Raw genomic sequence first — 23,780 nt, 5'->3', positions numbered from 1 at the left:
ATCGCCCGTTCAGAAGTCAGAGACGTAAGTTTGTACTCTTTCTATTTAGCTATTGTTGCAGCAGATTAATCTATTCCTGAGTTGTTTCAGTCTGAAATGAGTACTGAATGTTAACCGTTTCACCCTGTGATGTGAAGCTGCTAGTTTATCTGTATTTTACTAGCTTGCTAACTTTCCACTACATCACACATTTTATTTCAGTATTTGTTAATAAGTGATTAATAACCCACTGTTGTATCAGATAATAGTTATAACAGCTGTGACATTAATGTACCTTTTGGGGTTTATTTCAGAAACTTCCTTCATATCCAGCAATGTACAGCTTGTGACTGCCTTAATACCAAGTAAAAAGTTGAACTCCAACAATATGATATTCAAAAATTGACTACTTTCTTTAATAACTACATAACACAATACTTGTACTTTTACTTTTAGTACTTGAGTAGTAACTTTTAAAATAAACTACTTGCAATACTTAAGTACAAACATTTTTGAATACTTTAGTACTTCCACTTAAGTGGGGTGCTTAAAAGAGCACTTCAACTTCTACTCAAGTCACTTTTTTGATAGAGCACTTGCACTTTTACTCAAGTATGGGTCTCTAGTACTTTATACACCTCTGCTTAAGGTACTATATCTTTTTAATTTGCTCCCCACATTTACACCAATAGACAGATATTAATTGTGTTTATTTCATTACTACATAAATAGAAACATTGGGCCTCATTCACCAATATCTTCTTAAGTTTTCTCTTAAATATGTTCTTAAGAAAATCCCTAAGAGAAGTCTACGTCGGATTCATGACGTGTTCTTAAACAGCAGAATTGTTCGCACCTGTGTTCTTAGGATTGATGAATCCCACGTCTTCCTAACTGAAAGTGCGTGCCAGTTGTTCCTAATTAGCATAAGAAAACGCCCCGCAAATTCCCATATAAGGACATGACACTTCCTGTACACCTCCTGGGAGAATGCGTTAGAGATGGTTGTTGGAGTTGCGGTAGAGGAAGTACTAAATCTCAGTACTTAAATAAAAGTACAAATAACCAGAGACATATTTACTTTAGTAAAAGTAGATGTCCACTACCACAAACAAGGACTGGCTTTTAAAAGAAGTTCCTATCCTAACCAGCATAAAACGGAAATGTGTTGTTAGAATCGGAATGTGGTTGGTTTTATTCATGGATGTATTTTATTTTCTTTAACCATGCAAGTAAGCAAATAAAGTGTGTGAAGCAGCGCAAATGGGGAGATGTGAAGAGGTCCAGCCATATAAATAAGATATGAACGCGTCTTATGCAGCCTGGGAGATAAGCACGCGGGCTGTGGAGAGAAATAGATGGCAACTATGATTTAAAAACGGGAATAATAAAATACAAACTTTGAAAATTCGCAGTACTGTTGAGTTATTGGCGCGCTACACCGGGCTCTGAAGCACCGGAGCCGGCTTGGATCAGCGGTGCCCCATATATACCGTATCTACGACAACCAAACTTTACTGGTGAGACAAACGTGTGACTGTCAGGAAGACATTTTGGCAGATGGGGGGGAAACTGATCAGAAAATGTAACGGAACGTTGTAGAAATGTAGTGGAGTAGAAAGTATAGATAATTGCTGCAAAATGTAACAACATAAAAGTCAAAAGTAGGCTATGCACTATTGAGTCTACTTAAGTAAAGTACAGATACGTGAAAAATGTACTTAAGTAGGCCTACAGTAACGAAGAATTTGTACTTTGTTACATTCTACCACTGCATTTTGGCCCTATAAATAGCAATCAATCACCAAATAACGCAGGATTTAATCAGTTTAATTGCTGATGTAAATTGCAGTGTTAGTGTTTTTTTGCATAATATGATTTTATTTTCAACAAATGATCAGAAATACATTACAGTACAATACTATCATTGTAAACAACATTAGAATTAAATAAAATGCAGTAACCAATTATTTGGAACAAATTGTCATCACTCAAATGTGCGTAAGAGTGCTTTTCAGTGTTCGTAGATTTTGTTCTTAGCTAAGAACAAATCCAAGTTAAGAAAACATTAGTGAATGCCAGAATCTTCGTAAAAAGTGCGTAAGAAGGGTTTAAGAACACATTTCTTCGTAAGAACGGTTGGTGAATGAGGCCCAATGTTTGCAGATTTTTGTTGTTGCAGTGTAACACAATGAAAAGTAGAATTAAAACAGTCATGAAACAACAAGCTAAACTACAGTTTGAATGACAGGGTTTGGACAATGAATACAGATTTAGATTTGTTTAGACTGAGCTTAGTGGTCATGGCTGTATGGAGAGAACGTTAGTGGTAGCTGATATGTGTCTAACATCTTTAACTCTCACCTTTTCAATGCCTTAGATTTTCAGATATCTAGTTTCTCACAACCAAAAATCATCTTGCATGAAGGGACAGCTCTTAAAAAAAAAAAAATTGACTATCTCCAGTGAAACTCAGAATAAGTTTAAAAAAAAATGTGCCTATTCAATGATTGGACAAATGACAGGATACACTATGTTTAGTCTCACTTTGTTTGACAAGAACATATTAAGAACTATATAAATTCCTGCTTCTATCTATTTTAGTGGTTATATGCCCTGTAATTACACTGGTCCAATTAAATAAGGCCAAGCATCATATGTCCTTTAATAATTTATATCCACATTTTTGTCGTAAGACACTGTGAAAAATAAAAAACAAACAAACACATGAAATACAATGAGTCAAATATACTTCTTTCAGTCATTTTACAGTCTCTTGAGCATGTTTCCTTAACTAGACGGGCCCCACAATATTAGCGTCACAACAGTACAGAAAATGCATTAAATGCAAAGAAATTACAGCAAATATTAAACACAAATATGACAAGGCTGAAATACAAAAGCACAATTAGGCTACTGTGTGTGCCTCTTGGACAATGCAAAATCTTTGTTTGAGGTCTTACATTTTTCCTCTGCAGCCATGTTGGCTCTCTCTGTATTCCTTTTACCCACAATGCAACAGATGTGGCCTTTGCTAAACTATGGTCATTTGACCTTTGACCTCAACATTAAAAATGGCATTTGTAATAAAGAACAACACAATTTAAATAAAAGTAAAATATTTTAGTACAATTTTAAATCAAACATCCCTTTTTAAACTCTTATTTATTACATTTTTAATGTTTTAATTACTGTATGAATTCAGACACTAATTATCAAAAATATAGACTAAACATGAAATCTCGGTCCGTGTACTTTTTCGTTCATTCGATTTTCATTTCATAAACTAAAAAAACAAAAAACAAATGGTTATTTGATTTTCGTTTTAAAATAAAAAATTTGAAATTGAAATACAAGGCGTGTTTTCGTTTTCATGGTCAAAAGGGGATGGGAGAAATTTAAAATATGCTGTGATTTTCATTTTCTATTTCATATAACAAAAAAAAAAAACACTCGAAAATAGAAATGAAAAAAGGCTTGTTTTTTTATATTCAGAGACCGGATGTTGTCATTTCCAAGGCAACAGCGCCAGTGTAGGCTACCAGTGTTGCTTTCCGCCATTCAGCCCAGGCTAAAATTACTTTGGAAATCTATACTCTTGATAATGCTTGGGGGGAATTTTATTTCATAATGTCACATTTATTTATTACCCTCTCTCCCTGCCTCCCTCTGACTCTCTGTCTCTACCCGCCGCAGACAAATCCGCCCCAAGAGAGTCGAACCAGCTGAGGAAACAGACTTTCAGTTCACGGCTGTAGCGTTACCGTTACGCCACCGTTAACAATCCCAGCAAACTTTCTGTTGCTGCCGTTAAACTTGCTGATCTGGCAGAGAGTCACCGGGGGTTCGGGATCAGATCATGGGGATCAGACCTCCGGTGCTGGGTCTAATATTCTATTCTATCTTTTCAAACATCTAGTACCCTGCCAATTCTCCACTCATTACGGGGCACCTTGTCTTCTTTGACAATGACTATATCTCCAACCTTCACATTATGCCTTGCAGAGTGCCAGCGTTGTCTGAGGATAATTTTTGCTACATACTCTTTCCTCCATCTACTCCAGAATTGTTCTGTCAGGTACTGTACCATGTGCCACCTTTTCTTGGCATACACATCTACTGCCACACATTTTCCTGGAGGAGGAAGCGGGACAGAGCTTTTCATGGTCAGCAAATGGTTTGAAGTAAGTGGTTCTAGACTTTTGGGATCATTGATGCGGTCAGTAGTGAGGAGGCGACTGTTTACAATTGACATCGCTTCATAGAAAAATGTTCTTAGAGAAGCATCATCTAATCTTCCAGCACTCTTGGAAAGGACACAGCTGAGTATGCTCCTCTTATGCTCATTACGACCCTGCAGAAGGAGAATGGTGGTGAGGGATCAACATGGTTTGCAGGTAAATCTGCCAACTTTTGTGTTTCTGTTGGTCTGCGAGCTCTCCTGCATGTGACACATTGTTCAATTTAGCTTGCCACAATTTTGCTGCCAACCACTACCCAGTAACTATGTGCTCTGAGCTCATTGAGAGTCTGTCCTGTGCCTTGATGCTGACTTTTTTCATGGCACTAACCTATGATCAGAGGTGTAATCACCCCATCTCTTGGTAAGATTACCGGATGCTTCAAGTCATGAGGTAAGAAGGCCTTCTTTAATCGCCCTCCCACTCTGAGAACACCGTCTAGCATTACTGGTTTAAGCTGGGACACCTGATGGTTTTGTGGCAGTTTACCACGATTCAACATTTGTATTTCCTCTTTCAAGGCATTATTTTGTCTTCTACACATATGGGCTCTGCTGCTTTTGCTCTATTTGCCAGTTTCTGGATTCAAGCAACAACATTCAATGTTGTATGCCATTTTGAAAAACGCTCAGTCTTTCCAGAAAATTGTCCTCTTCGACTACTTTTGTCTGTAGTGCTTGTGTCACTTTGACTTCTGGATCTCTCACCATTAGCTGTGGAGTTGAATTTTGGGTAAGAATCTGTCTTTTTTGGTTTCATCAACTCTGCCACCTTGAGCCCTCTGGAAGCGTGGTCTGCCGGGTTTTGGTCAGTGTCAATGTAGTACCACTGGGCTGGCTCTGTTGTTTCTCTGATTCGTTGGACTCGATTAGCAATGAAAACATGAAACCTGCGTGCCTCATTGTTAATGTAGCCTAAGACTACCTGTGAGTCTGTCCAAAAGTATTCTAGTTAGAAAAAAGGCATGACTCTCTCCTGACAATTTGTCGCTACCTCTTGCATTGAGTTGTGCTGGGTAAAGATGTACAGCTTACCATTGCTTTTTTACAGTTATGACATACGTGACTAAACCCCTGCATTCTCATCTGACGCATTCCACTCCTCTGTTATGGTGTGGTGGCCATTTCAGTAGATTTACTCACTAACGTTGTTGTGGAGAAACAGTAAGCTTGGAAACTAAATGCACACTTCCTGCATTACTGCTTTACTTCAAATACTAAGTTACTCCTCTAGTAAACTAGTATTCACATGAAATAAAACAATAAAATATTGAGACCATTCAGCAAGGTAACATTCAACACAAAATGGTTGCTATGGACTCGTCACTAGGCTTCCTCCACTTCGCCGTTTAAACAAAATGGAATAAACGTATAAAAGTACAAATCTACACAAAACCCGCAATCAATTAGTAAGCTGACATCTAATGTGGCATTTAGGAAACCTTTACTGCAAACTTGGCCACTTAGAAATTTTGCTATTTCATGAATACAAAAGTTGGCTGACTTTCAAGAAAGCCCTGGAAATTTCGCAAGGGATGGAGATGGCTGCAAATAATGCAAAAGACATCCAAAAGGGTCAGGCAGAATCGCAGTCCGTGGCGGTACACCAAGTGAAGAGAGAGGTTTTAAAACGAGCAAAGAAAGTGGAGTGTTTTAGGTGCGGAGGGGCACACTATGCAAATGACTGCAAATTGACTGTCTGTCATGCCTGCAATAAAAAAGGACACTTTTGTGCAGGAAAATGTGCAGGAGTGTTAAAAATAAGGCTAAGAATGAGAAAGGGAAAGCCCGGCAGGCTCAAGCCCCCACACATCACGTTGAAGAAGACGAAGGAGATGCAGCCTGTGCATTCAACATGTTTGGGGTGGACACCAACGAGGAACCGCCTATGCCTTATTATGCAACAGTGACTGTTGAAGGAAAGGACATTAAGTTTGAAATTGATTCTGGAGCTACGGCATCGGTCATCAGTGAGGAGACCTACAGGAGGACGTGGGGAGACAAGCCACCCCCTATTCAGCCTTCGACACTCAGACTAAGGACATACACAGGTCAAGCCATACCTCATTTGGGAGTGTTGCATATGAACATTTCAACAGGAGATCAAAAGGCTGAAGGCAGACTTGTGATAGCCAAGGGAAGTGGGCCCAGTCTTTTAGGTTGTGACTGGCTTCGCAAAATTAAGCTGAATTGGCATGAGATCAAGTATGCCCACACTACAGAGGACATTCTGCAGCGATACAGTGACGTGTTCAGAGAGGAACTGGGCACACTGAAAGGAGTGACTGTGAAGCTCCATGTTGATCCAGATGCAGTGCCGCGGTTCTTTAAGCCCAGAGTCATGCCCTATGCAATGAAAAGCAAAGTAGAAGAGGAACTGGAACGCTTACAGGCGCTGGGCATTGTGGAGCCGGTCCAGTTCTCAAGGTGGGCAGCGCCCATTGTTCCTGTTCAGAGCTGCAAGGATCTGTGGGGACTATAAACTTACCGTGAATCAGGTATCAAAGCTGGAGGAGTACCCGTTGCCACGGGTGGATGACCTCTTTGCAACGTTGGCTGGAGGTAAGCTGTTCACAAAGCTGGATAGGAGTCATGCTTACCAACAGCTACTGTTAGATGAAGAATCCAAACAGTACGTTACAATAAATACACACTTATTTATTCAAGTACAATCGCCTTGTGTTTGGAGTGGCATCCAGCCCGGCCATTTTCCAGAGGACAATGGACTCTCTGTTACTAGGGGTTCCACATGTAGCCGCATATTTAGATGACATTCTAGTTACGTGGGCTACTGAGGCTAAGCATCTTGAAAACTTAGAGCAGGTGCTCAAAAGACTCTCAGACGCAGGGCTGCGCCTAAAACGGGAGAAGTGTGTGTTTATGGCACCAGGTGTGACATACCTGGGACATTCAATCACAGCAGAGGGGCTCCATCCAGTGGAGGACAAAGTGAGGGCTATCAAGGAAGCTCCAAGCCCCAAGAACATCACTGAGCTCCGCTCATTCCTGGGTATGGTGAATTACTATGGAAAGTTCCTGCAGGATCTGTCAAAGGTGCTAGCCCCACTTTACAAGCTGCTGCACAATGACACAAAGTGGCAGTGGTGTGCAGAGCAGGAGAAAGCATTTAAAGAAGTGAAAGAACTCCTCCAGTTTGCAAAACTGCTCATTCACTATGATCCAGACAAAGAGATTGTTCTCTCATGTGATGCCTCACCCTATGGAGTGGGGGCAGTCCTCTCACATGTCATGGAAGATGGCTCAGAGAAACTCATAGGATTTGCTTCAAGGACGCTGACGTCTGCAGAAAAAGGTTATTCACAGTTGGACAAAGAAGGTCTAGCCATTGTTTTTGCAATGAAGCGTTTCCATCAGTACCTATATGGGCATGTTTTCAAGATCTACACTGACCATAAACCACTGATGAGCCTGTTCAGTGAAAAACGCTGCATTCCACCGCTAGCATCAGCCAGAATCCAGCGGTGGGTACTTCTCTTGTCAGCGTACCAGTATACCATAGTGTACAGAGCGGGGAAGGACAATGCAAACGCGGATGCGTTGAGTCGTCTGCCATTGCCAGAGACACCTGCCTCGACATATGTGCCTCCAGAGACTGTCTTTTCATTGGAAAAACTGTCACAGACACCCGTTAAGGCAGGCCAGATCAAGCAGTGGACAGATAGAGATCCAGTGTTGTCCAATGTCTATATCAGAAATTTCAGCAACAACCCTACTCAGAAATGGTCAGACTACTGTGAAACCATCACCAGAGGCAAAGTCACAGGAAAAAGAGTCTGTGCCCTCTAGAGAGGATGGACAGTTGATCAAGGACACACAGACCCCTCTTGTGACCCCAGTGCCTGAACCTCCCAAAACACCTAAAGCAGCTGTGCCCGTGGCAGCACCGGAGATAGTGCGTAGGTCACAGCGCGCCCGGAAACCTCCAGACAGACTGAATGTTTAAAACTCAGTTGAGGTGTTGAATTGAATGTGCATATAAGTGTTAAGTGTGTGTATTCCAAACAGTAATGTTTTGTTAAAAAAAAAAAGTTTAAAAGGTGCACAGTTGAAAGTGACAGATAATGAAACTAGGTTAGTTTTGTTTCCAAAATGTACTTGCATCATGGGGATGTTAGAATTTAGTGGGGGAGGAGTGTTGTAATGCTTAACATGTTAAGATCATTCATGCCACTAGGTGGAGCTCTCGTAGATATGTGATACTTGTTTCAGTACTCCCTCAGCTACTGTGTTAAGCAATGTTTTATTTGCTAGAAGAAGAATGCTAGTTCCGGGATCGTATGACGTACAACTTTCATTGTGGTCCTTATGAGTACCTAAGTTACCACACCTTTTGTCTCTTCCACATGGTGGAAGGAAGGTATAACGTGGAAGGTTTATTATTAATTCAACAATGGTATCGGATCGGTATCGGGTATTGACAGACCGCGTGTGATTGTGTGTGTTTGTGTGTGTGTGTGTGTGTGTCTGTGTGTGCTGCGTCAGTCGTGGGGGGGAATGGAGCAGCTGCCCCGCCCGCTGCAGAGAGCTGACAAGATTGAAACAGCAGTCAGCTTTCAGCAGCTTTATAATGAAAAATCGTTACAACGTACATTGATGTTAAAATGTGTACAGGTTGGTACATTGTACAGTCTGAAATGTTTTGCACGGTCTTTCGCTGTAAGTTTTGTTGGTAAATGTGAGATGTTTGAGTCACACACGGAAATTAATTACATTACTTTGACCCGTTCTCACTCCCGCTTGGTCAGTGGCTGCACGTGGCTGCTGGGATTGTCGCGAGTAATGAAAATGTGATAGGCCCCTGATTGGTCTGGGCCCGTAAGTAACCACGTACCCTGCTTACCAATAGTTACTCGTCTGAGGCGGGCCCCACAATGTTAGTGTCACAACAGTACAGAAAGTGCATTAAATACTAAGAAATTACAACAAATATTAAACACAAATATGACAAGACTGAAACACAACAGGTAGTTCCAGTATTGATGGTCAGAGATAATGAATCCAGGTCCCTCCTCTCTCTGAACATGTTGACCAGATCTCAAACTTTTTTCTTAGACTTTCTTTTCTTATAATTGAATTCATTTAGTTTAAATAGTTTCTTCACGCTTTTATGAATATAATTCTGGTTGGGAAGTGTACACACCTACACACCTTTTCTTTCAGCAGTGCGTAGAACATTCCTATAAACATCATAAGAAATTATCCTAAGTAATGAAGTAGTACTTGTAGTGAAAAATATTGAGTATACAGGATAAATACCCAGTTAAAGAATACCTCCCATGCCTCATGTTGTGGCTTTTACCTGCAGGTTCACCTTGCTGGCTCCAGACCTGCTGAGGACAGACAGCCACGAGAACATCTACCTACAGGCAAACGATGTGTCCAACCCCGTCGTCGTCTCCATCTCCATCCTGAACTTCTATAAAACCACTACCCTCCTCCAGGACTCGGTCACACTCAGTGCCGAAAATGGATTTCATACTCTCAAGTCTATACAGGTGACTAAACTAGGGTTGTTTGTGTTTGGGGTTACACTTTATTTGAAGGTATCTACATAAGAGTGACATGACACTGTCATGAATGTGTCATAAACATTATCAACATGTCATAAACATTTATGACATAATGCTTCTTTTAGTAAGTGTTATTGTTTAATAGGTATGGTACAGATGCAATTATTGGCAAATTATCAAAGATGTTTTATCAATATTAATAAAGTTATAAATATTTGTATTAATAACTTCACCAAATTGACAAACAATCAAAACGGGGCACCACCCTGAACTCAGGGGTCAATAATTGAACTATGGAAACAGTCTCAAAAGTGGTCTTCTTTAAATGCAGATCTCAATTAATTGGATTAATTAGGGCCCGAGCGCCGACAGTGGCGAAGGCCAGACTCTAGCGTGCAGCTCTGTGGTAGCGCCACGTGTGGTTAGGAGCCAGCTGCTAGTGTGAAACACGTGTTACAGAAAACCGGGATACACAAATAAGCTACTGCGCTTTGGGCTAGCTGTTTAGTTTGTCTGTGTCTGAGGCTGTGGTGGCTAACAGGGCTAGCAGTTCACCACACGTGGATGCATGGGTGTGACGAGACATCTTGAGTCTTTATTTTCGGGTCTCTGAAAATAAACACTTCTCTCATTCTCGGGCTCCGAGCCCAACGTGGTGTTATGGCCAGAGGCTAAGAAGCTTGCGAACGAGGGGATGGTTTATTATCCAGCGTTTGGTGAGTCAAACAGCTGATAGACCGGTCCCTGTGTTTACACATCGACCACGAGGTAACTGTGTAGTCGTGTGGTCTGACTGGCGAGCGGGAGACTTATCTCCTCACTCAGTGCAGTAACTAAACTCTGTGAAAGGAGAGTTAGCAGGGTAGCAATTACAGTTTTAACCAAGCTACGGTTTCAAACACAACATATATCAACAGTATCGTGATCAAATGATACATTTACAGCAATAGCTTGACTCGGCGGTCAAAATCAAATTGATACTCAAAACGTGCAACAGTAGCACCTTATTAATCAATCACATTAAATGTCGTAACCAAAATTGCAGCATTAGCAAGTCACTAACATTAATAAAAACACATATTTCTCTGCCCAGAACCTCAAGCCTCCTTACTGTGTGCAGTCCATCCGTTTTGTCCATAGATTCATCCACGGTGAAACAGAATGAAGCTAATCATTCGTCAATGATTAACATTCCTCTTCTGGGCAGTGGAGGAAAAACCGTTCAGATCGACTGTTTAAGAAAAGCTGTGTCCAATGTTGTCCGATTTCCTTGTAGAGAAACGTCATGGTTCTCTCTGCAGATTTGAAACACACAAGGTGCGTGTTTCCGGACCAATAAATCCACATTTGTCCGGAAAAGGACTATTTAGCACGAGCTTGCGCATCACCTGTAAGACAAGGAGGGGCTGTATGCTCGGATTATTTATTTTGCAGCACCGGATGTGGACACCTGTGGTGCGTTCAGAGTTTCTCCTTCCAGGTGTGAAGACTACAGCCCTGTAGTTCTTAGACATCTGGCCAGTTAAATCCTCCCCACGTGGAGGTAACACCTAGGTATGAACTCTAGGCTGCAAAGTCTACATGCAGGCCTAGATTCTTTTGTTTGAAAAGACTATTATTAATACAAGATGCTGCTCCCTGATTGTTGGCACATTAGGACAGTGCAGTGGGAAGGCAGGCTTTGTAGTGAAACTGCAGAAAGTAATCTGGTTGCTTTAGTGCATGAAAACACACTTTATAATGTAATATGACATAAACAACAGAGGAACTAAGGAGACCAATTAGGGTTAGGAGTCCAGTAGCAGAATGGAGATCAGTTGTCTTTATCAGCAATTAGTCACATGATGATGCTTTCCAAATTCTAAACATCATCCTGTATCTGAATCTCATTTTATCCCAGCTTCCCTCCGATCGTTTGAGTCGTGAATGGAAAAGGAAGAGGTTTGTGCATCTGAAGGTGAATTTTGGGGGCTACCACTCAGAGGAGAGGGTACTGATGGTGTCCTTTCACTCCGGATACATCTTCATCCAGACAGACAAACCCATCTATAAACCTGGAGATACTGGTGAGAACTGAAGATGCTGATGAAAACAGACGATAATGGTGCATCAATGACACAAACTAACCAACAAACATAACCAATGAAATAACCACATGGATATGAAAGACCACAATTAGAAGTCAAGTTAGAACTGCTGATTCAGTTTGGTTGATAAGGTTTGTATAGGATAACATTATTAAAAAAAATACATTTCAATGAAAAAGTGTATATGTCTATTTTGTCGTCAAAAGTGAGACCTACTTCTTAGTTGAGGTGATACAAGCAGTGATTATAGTTCTAGTAATGGAAGCAGTGGATGGTCACAGAAAAAGTACTAGTAGAAGTAGCAGTAAAAATTATAATGCTCTGAATTGATGACACACTTGAGTAATATTGGACTGGTGTACAAATCATGAAAACTTTATTTTGAGCATTTTTTTGTGTGTCTTTTGCCCCTCTCCAGTTCGGTTCAGAGCCTTCTCATCCTCGCCGTCCTTTAAAGCCTTTGACACCTCAGTCACAATCGATATCCAGGTAAAGAAAAAATATTAATTGATTTGCATATTATTCTCTTGTTCCAGGCTCAGAGGATTGGCTGATTTACCTGTTTTATATAGTTTTAACCCTTGTGTTGTCTTCCATTCAACCATGCATTGTCCTCCCGGGTCAAAACTGAAAATCACTTTTTCCAATGTTTTTGGAAATTTTTTGACATTTAACGCTTCTTTTCACCATCATGTATAAACACCACTAACACAAACTCATTACAAGATTTACACTTTTTTTTTGAATTAATGGTCATCCCTCACTTATAGGAACTTATACCTAATTGAGTTGAAAAGCAGAAATTATGAATTTTTTAGACTAATATTAAAGGAAGGATAATCACATGTCAACGTTCAGTTTCGACAAATTTCAATTTTTTTTGAAATGCTAAAAAATTTAACAAAACACACAAAATTCAATGAAAGTTTAGATTTTGTTTGTACTTGCGAAGCACATTGTATGGATGTTTTTATTTTAACCTTTATTTATCCATGTAAGTTGAGTGAGAACAATTCCTCATTTGCAACGACGACCTGTAACATTCATACCTGGAAGCTGCCCAGTACAACGACAGTCTGATCTGCTGGCCACTGAGCAGCTCCACTGGAAATGATTGGCCTGCCTGCATGTGCCATCCGGCCCCTGCAGCTCATTCAGAATGCAGCAGCTCGACTTGTCTTCAACCTCCCCAAGTTCTCTCACACTACACCGCTCCTCCGCTCTCTTCACTGGTTACCAATTGCTGCCCGCATCCGCTTCAAGACACTAGTACTTACATACAGGGCCACAAACGGATCAGCCCCAGCATACATCCAGGACATGGTCAAACCATATACCCCAACCCGCCCACTCCGCTCTGCATCAGCCAAACTGCTTGCTGCCCCCTCACAGCGAGGGACAACTAATCACTCAACGAAATCCCAACTGTTCACTGTCTTGGCTCCCAAATGGTGGAACGAGCTCCCTATCGACATTAGGATGGCCGAAAGCCTACACATCATCCGCTGAAGGCTAAAAACACATCTCTTCCGACTACACCTCGCATAAAAAAAACAAAAACAAATTCTTGAAGCTGCACTTTCATGTCTCTTTGTAGCTTTGCTTATTTAAAGCTAATGTACTTGCACTTACTACTTGCTGTCTGGAGTTTGAACCTTCACAGTTGAAAGCACTCAATTGTAAGTCGCTTTGGATAAAAGCGTCAGCTAAATGACATGTAATGGAGCAGTTGGGGTTAAGGGCTTTCCTCAAGGGGACCTCCGTGCTCATTCACTTTCCCCACCCAGATTTTATCTGGGGCTTGAAACAGCAACCTCCAGGTCCCAAGCTTGCTTCTTTAACCTTTAGGCCACCACTGATCTGAATGTTACATGTTATGTTTGGGTAATCAAAATTAGGTAGTTAAAAAGAAACCCATATTTCTGATATAGACATTTAGACAATGGGTCAAATTTGACCTGAAGACAACATGAAGGGTTAAAACAAATATCTTGTGGTTTTAGACGGTTGGACTGAGAAAAGAAGACCTTTGAAAACATATTATTGGGGTTTAAGAGATTTTAAGGCACATTTTTCACAGTGCTTCACATTTTATAATCTAAACGCTTAATGGATTAATCAATAAACAAAATGATCATTAGATGCAGCCCTAGTAAATGTTGAGATGTGAAACAGGAAGATGTTAAAGCAATAAACAAAACCAAAAAAGATGATTAAGATCTTCTGGGTCATGCGTTTTGTTGTTGAGTTATCGGTTATATTGGCTCAAATGAACCTGTTTGCGTGTGTGTGTGTGTGTGTGTGTGTGTTTCAGAATCCAGATGGCGTGGTGGTTAAACAGATCTCCAGGGTCAGAGCTGTTGATGGCGTCTTTACAGACACTTTTCCGCTCTCTGACATTGTTATGTAAGTTCAACTTATTTTACTAATATTTACAACTCCTTCCACTGCCAAGACATTTCTATGTTTTTATCTCAATCTTTTATCCAGGGACGTTAGCTCAGCATTTATACTTTTTTTTTGTTCCCATGTTTGTTTATTAATTTCAAAACAGGAATAGGCTACAAAAGCAGTTGAAATATATATGTATAAAAACAAGTTTCCTTTTTTTGCTTACATACACAAAAGAAAGTCTACTTTGTTCTAATTGAAGGAAATTAAGGACATCCGCCAACCAGCATACATGACAAGGGGGGGATTCATACTTTTTTTGACAGCCATCCTGCTTCACATTCACACATTACACATACAATCTTCAAGAATTGTAGATTCTTGGTTGTTGGACATAAACTTAGCACAAAAAGTAAGGAAATTTGTGTTTGGTACATTATTTATCTGTGGCAAGCTTGTTTAGTTCCCTTTCAAATGGTGCCCCACTTGTAAGGAACATGCATTTGTGGGATGAGCAGCAGCGCCTCAGTAGTGTGGAAGAACCATACACAGCCATTATTGATATTTCTGGCTATGCTAGCATAATAGCTTTTTGGATCCATCTCTTTAGTCCTAAAATATCTCAACAACTATATGATGACGTGCTATGACATTTTATACAAACATTCTTGGTCACCAGAGGGTGACTCTCACTAACATTGACTGCCACTGACATTGTTCCGTTTCCCTATAGTGCCGCAAGCAGGTCAAAATTCTGACTTATTCAATGAAACATTTCTGCAAAAACGAGATGGATTGACACAACATTATCTACAGACATTCATGTTTCCAAGAGGATGAATCTTACTTTGATCTCTGATGCGACCTTATGTCTTTGGCAGTGAAGGGAAATGGACAGTGACTGCAAAGTTTGACCACAGGCAGCAGAACACATTCACCTCCCCGTTCGAGGTGAAGAAATACGGTAGGTCAAGTTACACCATGCTTACTTCTGCTATCAGTGTCTGTGTGTGTGTGTGTGTGTGTGTGTGTGTGTGTGTGTGTGTGTGTGTGTGTGTGTGGGGGTTACGCTCCAAAAAGAAACCTTGCTGTGTCGTTTGTTCAATAACATCTATGTGTGTATGATGCATGTCTGTATGCATGTTTGTAATGGTAATGGCGGGTTTGCCCAAGACACATTTTCAACATTGTGGAACAATAAAGTTTAACCTATCTTATCTTATCTTTTGGAAAGGAGTAAGGAGGCTCTCTGACTTTGTACAGTGCTATTTTTGTTGTCAATGTGTTGTGTTTCATTGCTTCCTGCCTTCAATGTTACCCTGACTCCCAGGAAGTCCTTCCTCAGCCTGGATGACAGTGAACTGATAGTAGACATATCAGCCAGGTCGGTCAAACACGCACGCACTTTTAAGATTGATCGTATTGTCGTTTTCTGGTCAAACGGCCTTTTGAATGTGAGAACTAGAGGCTACTTTTATCGCATCAAAAATCACTATATGTAAAACACTAAGAAGGCTCGACACAACATGAAACTTTGCACGAAGTCTCACCAGGGGATTTACACATGAACTCGAGCATTGAGAACATTGTTTGTGCACAAAGAGTTTACCAAAAATAAAAATTTTGAACAAGTCGCTGCTTAACTGGCAAGGTGTCGACGCGGGGAAAAACAAATGCTGAAGTGAGTTGTTGAACCTTTTTTGGTCAACCTGATTAAAACCGGAATATAACAAAGCACTACGAGGGAAAGGGCTTACGGTTAGACCCCAAACTGTTGCATTACAACCATAACATCATGAAACTGTAACGTATTTCACTTACTTTTTCGTGAGATCGTTTGGCGAAGCAAATAAAATCTTCTTTCTTTGTCCGTTGGTGTAGCCATAGACAGTATAGGTGTAGGTGTAGCGTATCAAACGCAAACGGAAGTCCGGAGGACAGGACTTGAATCGGTCACCTGAGAGCAGAGGCACGGTCTTCCCCTACTGGCGGGGGGGTGTAACGATTGGATTTAAACACTGATTGAGCCACTTGTTAGAAGTGAAATGTAAGAAGTGAATTGTCTTAGTTGTGAAAATCGATAGATTCTTGTTTTAAGTATTTTCACCTAATACAGTTAAAACAACGAAATCAAGCACAAAAGTACAGTTTTTAGCAAAATTGATTTCAGCCTAAAAGTAAATATATTATCTTGCTATGTTGTTTATCTTACTTAGATTTTATAAGACCAATAATTTTTGAGTGAATCTAAATCAAGTGACTGCAAACCTTTTATATGCTACTTCAAAAACGTAAATGGAGCTGGTTTAAATAAACATTTCAAAACCGCACTCAGAACAACCAAAAACAACCAAAAACAACCAAACGGGAACGTTGTGTGGAGGTAACAGTGCAATCATAGGAGAACGTTCCCGTTGGTTTGTTCCCCTAACGTTTAGGGAACGTTATAACCATGAGGGAACGTTCCCTAAACGTTAGTTTTTGGTTTGGTTCGAACTAACCTTTAGAGAACCAAAAACTAATGTTCCCCAACGTTCCCTAAACGTTCTGTGTTAGTGGGGTATACGCGCGTCACATTCACCAGTCAGCTCCAAACAGGTGAACGAGGTGAACTTCGCCGTTTAAACAAAGTGGAATAAAACGTATCAAAGTCCAAATCTACACAAAACGCGCATTCAATTAGTAAGCTGACAGCAAATTTATATACATGACATTTAGGCAACCTTTATTGTAACGTTGGCACGGTAAGATGTCCCGACTAGTGCAACAAATTATTGTTTTTGCGGCGCTGTATGGCGCGACCAATGGTCTCAGGTGAGAGGCAGAGCCCTGAAAAAATATTATTTTTACTAAAGCAGCATATGAAATCAGATGTATTATCTATCCCCATTTAGTTGTTTTGTGTTTTTAAAGTATTTATAAAATATCTGGTTATGTCAGAAGTAATTATTCCACTCATTTTTGAAACAATGCAATTACCCGTTTCAGCTACCAGGGGGGGCAGTGCTCCCCCTGCCCCCCCGCAAACTCCGCGCATGCTAGCTGCTTCAGTCAGACGAAACCACACTTGGCCAGCAGTAAACAGTGCCGACTCACACTTGTAGAGCGATAAAGAAAACAGTTCGCAGTCTTATGTATTTAAAATACACATTAAAACGCTAGGCTATACGTTTTGTCTCTCACTATGTGCTCAACTCTGCTTTACTCTACACCCTCGTGTTTCTCCTTTTTTTTCTCTTCCTCCCCTTTCTCTTCTTCGCGTGATTACACAGAGGTCAACAGGAAATCAAACTCTCAGGTCATCTCTAAAGTAAATAATTAAGTTATTTTTCTCTTTTACTAAACAAGCATTAACACATCACGAAAATATTATTACCTGCAAATAACTTTATGAACAGAATAATACTTTTTGATTTCAATAAATGTAGCCTAATGCACATTGACATAAACCAAAGAAAAGTTATGCATTATATCAATAAACCACATATTTAAGAACAGAGAAAAATACAAAATAACTGATGTAAATCAGGTTATTACAATAAGAAAAGAATGATTGACTGTGGACTGACCATTGTTGTGATTGTGTTTCAGGTACCTGTATGGGGAGCCGGTCCAGGGGACGGCCTATGTGGTGTTTGGAGTGACGATCAACCAAGAGATGAGAAGGCTGCCTTCAGTGAAGCAGGTGTTGGATGTAAGTCACTGCTCCATCCTAAAATTCTCAAGGGAGGAAGTTTGAAGAAATTATCAAGACTGTGGGGGTGCTATTAAACGCTCCAGAAAGGCCTATAAGTGGACCTTGAGATAAGATTTAATTTGTCGAAATAATAAAGATTTGTTAATAATAAGTAAGTACTTTTTCTGTCAAATATTTTGTGAAATTACTTTCTGTTCTTGTTCTCCTGCAGCTGGATGAAGGAGTGATCCATCTGAGCATGGAGGAGATCAAGAGAGCTTACCCCGATGTTAGATCTTTGGTGGGCAACTCTGTGTATGTGAAGGCCTCTGTGCTCACCAAGTCAGGTAAGCCTCTTGTACGTACATTTGCGAAAGTAGCGTTATCAGCGCCATAGCCAAGCCGCAGAAAGCGCCCACTGTGATACATTAGCTTACGTCGTATTTACCAAACCTGCACTTCTTCGTAAATTGCGCTCCACCTCTACGGTCAAGGGCGGATCTAGAAAAATATTTATGGGGTGGCGAGAGGGGGGCAGGAATTTTTGAGGGGTGGCAACATTTGGCAGACGTATATATGCTGAATTTGATCAGTTTGATGAGAAATAGTATGTACACACTACAAAAGGGCCTGGGAGAGTATTTTTAGGTTCATTTGTTACATTTTTTAATTTAATCTGAGCAATAGATCTAAAATACATTCTACACAAAATATAAAAACTCATCTCCCCATCTCATCACACTTTCACACTCATCTCCCCATCTCATCACACTTTCACACTGACAACTTTCCCTAATTATTAATATTTAAGTAAATGTGAATTTTTATATTTATTTGAAGTCAAAGCAATGTCTCTTAAAGGGGTGATAGAATGCAAAACCGATTTTACCCTGTCATAGTTGAATAACGACAGTTTGGTGTTTGAAAATAGAATCTGATTGAACTCATAGCGAGATCTTCTGCTATTCCATTACAAAATTCACTTCTGAAACTTTTTGTGCGCAGAAATCAACCATATAAAGCTCGAATATGGGCCGCTTGAAAATGGATGGCTAATTGCAAATTTTCTCCGACTGTGTGTCGGAGTTTAGTGCAGTGTTGGTGCTGCCTGGGTTGCTACATCGCCGCCCTGACCGCAGCGGTCAGCGAGCTTGTTACCCGCAATCTTTTACCACAGCCCGCAGGTTCCAGTAAATCTTATAATGGGTATGTGTGTTGAGTTATTTAAACAAACAATCGGGGAATAAAACGCCTCTTTGGCCGCGAGTCTCATTGATAGAGCGCGCGGTGAGATGGAGTCCATCAATGAGAGCTAGCTAGCCTCCTCCTAACTCTGACATTCACAAAAATACATTCAATTGAAATCGAAATTCGGACAAGTGTTAGCTAAGCTTTGTAAGACCTTGAGGAACCTGTAATATTCATGCCGTGACGAAATTCAAACTGTAAATATACTTTAGTTATGCGAAGTGAGCGCAAGCTCGGCGGTATTTCCCCATTGTAATGAATGGGACATATAGCAAGCAGCTGCTTGTCCTACAAAGACGCGTTCGCGTCATAAAATGCCTTAAATCAAATCGGACACAACGGTTAGCTTTATAAGACATTGGGGAATGATGTTGTATAAGTGGCGGGACGTAAAGTTCAAACAGTAAATATAATTTAGTTATGGCGAAAGTGTAGCTAGCTAGCTGCGGTATTTCCCCATTGTAATGAATGGGACATATAGCAAGCAGCTGCTTGTCCTACCAAGAAGCCTCGCACGTTCATAAAAATGCCTTAAAATCAAATCGGACACAACGGTTAGCTTTATAAGACATTGGGACATTCAAAATCGTAAATGTATTATTTATAGATATAGTTATGCCGGCAGCTGGCCGCGAGCCCCGTATGCAGTATCCACAAAGGGTGACTTTGCCCTGGGTATGGAGCCCAGCAGGCTGTCGCTTTCTGTCGGACTGTGTGGAGCTCCTAAAGTCCGACACGTCTTACCAAATTTGCAATTAGCCATACATTTTTGTAAAACGGCCCATATTTGAGCTTTATATAGTTGATTTCTCGCTTAAAAAAGTCTCAGAAGTGAATTTGGTAATGAAACATTGCAGTGTCTGGAATATGAGATTCTGTCGCTTCTCTAATGTATGTGTATTGGGGATTCGCTCAACCAATCAGCACGCGTCTCTAATGTCACCGCGCAGCTCATCTAAATATTCATGACCATACCATATTTGGAAGAAAAGCTCTTGTTACAAATAGGGCCAAAACACAGGGATGCATAAGGGCCCATAAAATATCAACCAGGCCATTTTCAGCCCAACCAATGTTACATACCCCATTAGGAGACCATAAGGAACAGTGTGAAATACCCTATATAATCATTCTATCACCCCTTTAAATTTTATAAAAATGTCCGTCTTTGTCATTTGTTGTTCTTATTCATATGTAACTTAGTATACTATGCAGCAACAGTTTCCATACCGTGTAGACCAGCTCGGCTGGAGATCGTTGCTGATGGCGGCCCAGGCACTCTCCCTTTTACTGTCTGAGCCCTGCACGTTATCTTGTCTCTCGCTTTCTCCCTCCTCATCTTGGTGATGCTCTCCCTCCATATCTTCACCGCTGTGGTGTTCTCCACCTCCTCCTGTCCCTGGTCACCTTGGCCTTGTATTCTGTCTCTGTCACGTTTCCGTGGCCCTTCTCTCTCTCCTTCCACTTCTTTTCTCTCTCCTTTCACCTCATCTTCTCCGTCTACCTTGCTCAGTTGTTCATTTTCTATTTCTCTCGCCTTTCTCTTTAGTGAGAAAAAACTACATATGCTACCTTTCCTCTTCATTTCTATAAGATTAAAAGTAACTTTACAACGTTTCGTTTTCCTTGACAGACGTTGAATCAATATTAGCTTTTGTAGCCTACTTTACACAGAACAAACGTCAGACCTAAGTTAGCAAAATAACGTTCTTCAACCTGATTTTTATCATCTCAAAATCAGCATCGCAGCTATGCTAGCACTGTGCTTTCATTATAATTTCAGTTCTTGATAGATAGTTAATCCGTTTTGACCTCTTTCCTCCTGTGTCTCTCCTTTCCTCGCAACTCCTGGTTCACTCGCGACACACCACTCAGTTTTCCAAACAAATCATGGCGTCATCTCGTGCTGCATTTACTGTAGTCGGACATTGGAGATTTGCGCTCGTAAATTGTCAAATTGGCCATAACTTTTAATTTGTTGCTGCCAACTGGGGTTGCCAACCGATGCCAGCCCGGTAGATCCGCCCCCTGTCTACGGTCCAAGCAGCGCATCCATCTTTTCAAGACCCCAAATGTGGATTCAATCACCCCCCTCGTCTGAATGTGTGCCCCGGTTGTAATTTTGCTCAGCTGCTGTTGGGTTGTGTATTGTTGTGTGTGAGTCATTAGCCATGGTTGTTATTTCGGCATTAATGTTGGGAAGATGTATTGTAATGGCCGACAGGATGCCATTGTATTGACTGTTCTGCACGGCAGTGCAAAGCATCATGGGACTAGGTTATTAGTGTTGTTTAAGTGTTTAGTTTAAGTGGGTAAATGATGTTCTGTTAGTGCTTTTGTTATGCATTTACATTACCTAGGTTTTAGTCCTGATAATGTGGTCATGTTTATTTACATTACCTTTGTTACATTTGTTACCATGACTGAAACACTGGGTTAGGTTGATGACCCCTGTGTATCGCGTGTGTGTAGCGGTTGAATAAACTTCCACAGAGTTGTATATCTTTGGCTCTTCAACTTCTTCCACGTAGCTCGCTACAGTATGTTTTGACTAGTGTGCTGTAGCAAAGCGTTAAGTAGCCTACTGGTGCTATGATACGGCTGAGTGCAGACTGCAATATTCCCACTGCTGATGCTTTGACTGTTTGAAATTATCCTGATGCCAATGTTTGTAATGTAGTGATGAGTTTAACAACTGCTGGAATGGAATGTAAATGCTGAGTCGGAGATTCAATGTCATCTTTGATTTCTTCCAGTAACTGCAATATCGCATGGCTGCTTAATCTGTAACGCTTAATGATTTTGTGTTCACTCAACTGAAAAAGTGTGATCCTTGTGGCAAAAATACTTTCAGCTTGTCTCCTTGGCCTATGTCTTTGTCTTGCTCGGATTACTGCTGCCATTTCACCAGCAGGCATATGCGAGAAAACCTGCCTCCTGGTTTACAGCTGCTTTTAAGAGGCGGACAATTTTCACCGTAAAATAGAGGCGCACTGTCATAGGCTGTTTTTGTACATACCGCTGAATAAATAATTAGGCGCACTTTACGCTTCCCCTCCCATCTCTTTATGGAAACTCCCACTTTCCCCTTGACCCTCCCGTGAATGCATATGCATGACACGGAAAAGCGCAATTTGCCATTTTCAGTTCCTGCGACAGGCAGTCTGTGCTTTGACCTCAGTGCAGCCTGTTTGTACATACCTCGCCATGCTTTTATGCGCATGTTGCGAAACAAATACGCCTGAAGTGGGCGCAAAAGCTTTAGTACATTAGGCCATAGGCGGCGCTAGGCTATTTTTAGCCTAGCGCTGAAGCACCCCTAAAAATCATCTCAGCACCCCTTGAAAAATAAAGTCCTTATCGTTGTGATTGTGAAAAATGATGTTCTTGTGATTTTGTGAAATCGTTTAGTGCTCAAACGTTATCACTTTGAAAACCTGATTTTAGCGATGGAATAGGATAAAAGACAACAGGCTCAGCTCAGTTGTAGCCTATTAAAGTCAACAGCCTGTCTGTGATTCCCTGAACGAGGACGCCTCAGTCTACTGGTCAGTCTGCGCAGATAACATTGGGGAATTTGGTCGTCAGAGTAGCCTATGGCTACTTTCAACCACTGAAAAGGTATGGCTATCGAGTGAAAATAAATAAATAAATCTAATCGAATGAACACGTTAAGTAGGCTACAGGTAGCCTGACATGGTCATACTCAGATTCTAGTCAGAATTAGACTTTTTGAAGCAGGATATCGTTTGTTGCGTGTAAATATAAATGTGGATAACATTAGTGATAGTGACATGTTTGCTTCAGTTGCATTTCTAGTGATGAATCGGCGACAAACACATTTTATTTCCCTGAATCACTGCTTTTTTCTAACGCCACTGGGCGCTCTCTCTTCAGTCTCTCTCTATCTCGCTCCAACATATAACGCTACTTGGCTCCGCTCTCTCTAAAACTCTGCCATTTCGTAAAGCTGTTTGTAACGCAGAAATAAAATTGATTAATGATCATATTATTCATATAGTTTATATGTGACTTTACCAGCTGACTTCTCTATTGGCCGATGAAACAGGTTATTACGTTCTAAAACCAGCCTCTGCCACTTGAACAGCTGAGTCGCAGCCACACCATCAGCTGGTTTGAGGATTTTTAAATGAATGCGCTGTCAATATCTTTTGTAACAGACGTGATGGTGGAATCTACACATAGACATAATGAATGTACACATCTCAGTTCTCCAGCAGCAGCCACCTTGTAAACTAATCCAACCCAAGCGCTCTTTGGTGACGTGGTTGATTCTGTTACTGTTGATCATCTGTCCGACAATTAGGCATACAAAACAAAACACATGAGAGCAAGATGAACAAGGTGAGAAAATGGCTAGGAAGCCTGTAAGACATATATAGTAGGACTACTGTGTTTTGTTTTCTCTTTTATTTGAAGTTGATTACAAAATGTTTTGTATGTGATTGTCATTGATATGACGGAGGGAGGAAGATAGAGGAAGAGAGGAGGATGGAGAGAGAGGACAAAGAGAGGGACCTGGAAGAACCAGGTGAGAAAGTGGACCGGTATATTATACAGGCAAAAACATTTAAAATATTCCATTCACATTACATTTACATATGCAT

At 40.8% G+C, this 23,780-nt stretch overlaps 1 protein-coding gene across 3 annotated transcripts in view; it reads left to right on the top strand.

Moving 5' to 3' along the window:
• LOC120567750 (complement C3-like) overlaps nucleotides 1-23,780 on the top strand; it is a 74,448-nt gene that overhangs the window by 693 nt on the left and 49,975 nt on the right. The window contains exons 3-10 of one of the 3 annotated variants that reach the window (XM_039814745.1): nucleotides 9,546-9,735; nucleotides 11,651-11,816; nucleotides 12,256-12,326; nucleotides 14,152-14,243; nucleotides 15,110-15,192; nucleotides 15,525-15,612; nucleotides 17,820-17,922; nucleotides 18,137-18,251. In XM_039814745.1, coding sequence (XP_039670679.1) covers nucleotides 9,546-9,735; nucleotides 11,651-11,816; nucleotides 12,256-12,326; nucleotides 14,152-14,243; nucleotides 15,110-15,192; nucleotides 15,525-15,612; nucleotides 17,820-17,922; nucleotides 18,137-18,251 — 908 coding nt within the window. Of the gene's footprint in view, nucleotides 1-9,545; nucleotides 9,736-11,650; nucleotides 11,817-12,255; nucleotides 12,327-14,151; nucleotides 14,244-15,109; nucleotides 15,193-15,524; nucleotides 15,613-17,182; nucleotides 17,539-17,819; nucleotides 17,923-18,136; nucleotides 18,252-23,780 lie in introns of those variants that run through there. The other 2 variants (XM_039814756.1, XM_039814763.1) reach the window with 2 other exon arrangements.

The sequence above is a fragment of the Perca fluviatilis genome, chromosome 1 (genome assembly GCF_010015445.1).
Source record: "Perca fluviatilis chromosome 1, GENO_Pfluv_1.0, whole genome shotgun sequence".
Classification (NCBI taxonomy): domain Eukaryota; kingdom Metazoa; phylum Chordata; class Actinopteri; order Perciformes; family Percidae; genus Perca; species Perca fluviatilis.
The sequence above is the reverse complement of the archived record's forward strand: the minus strand, read 5'-3'. Positions and strand labels throughout refer to the sequence as shown.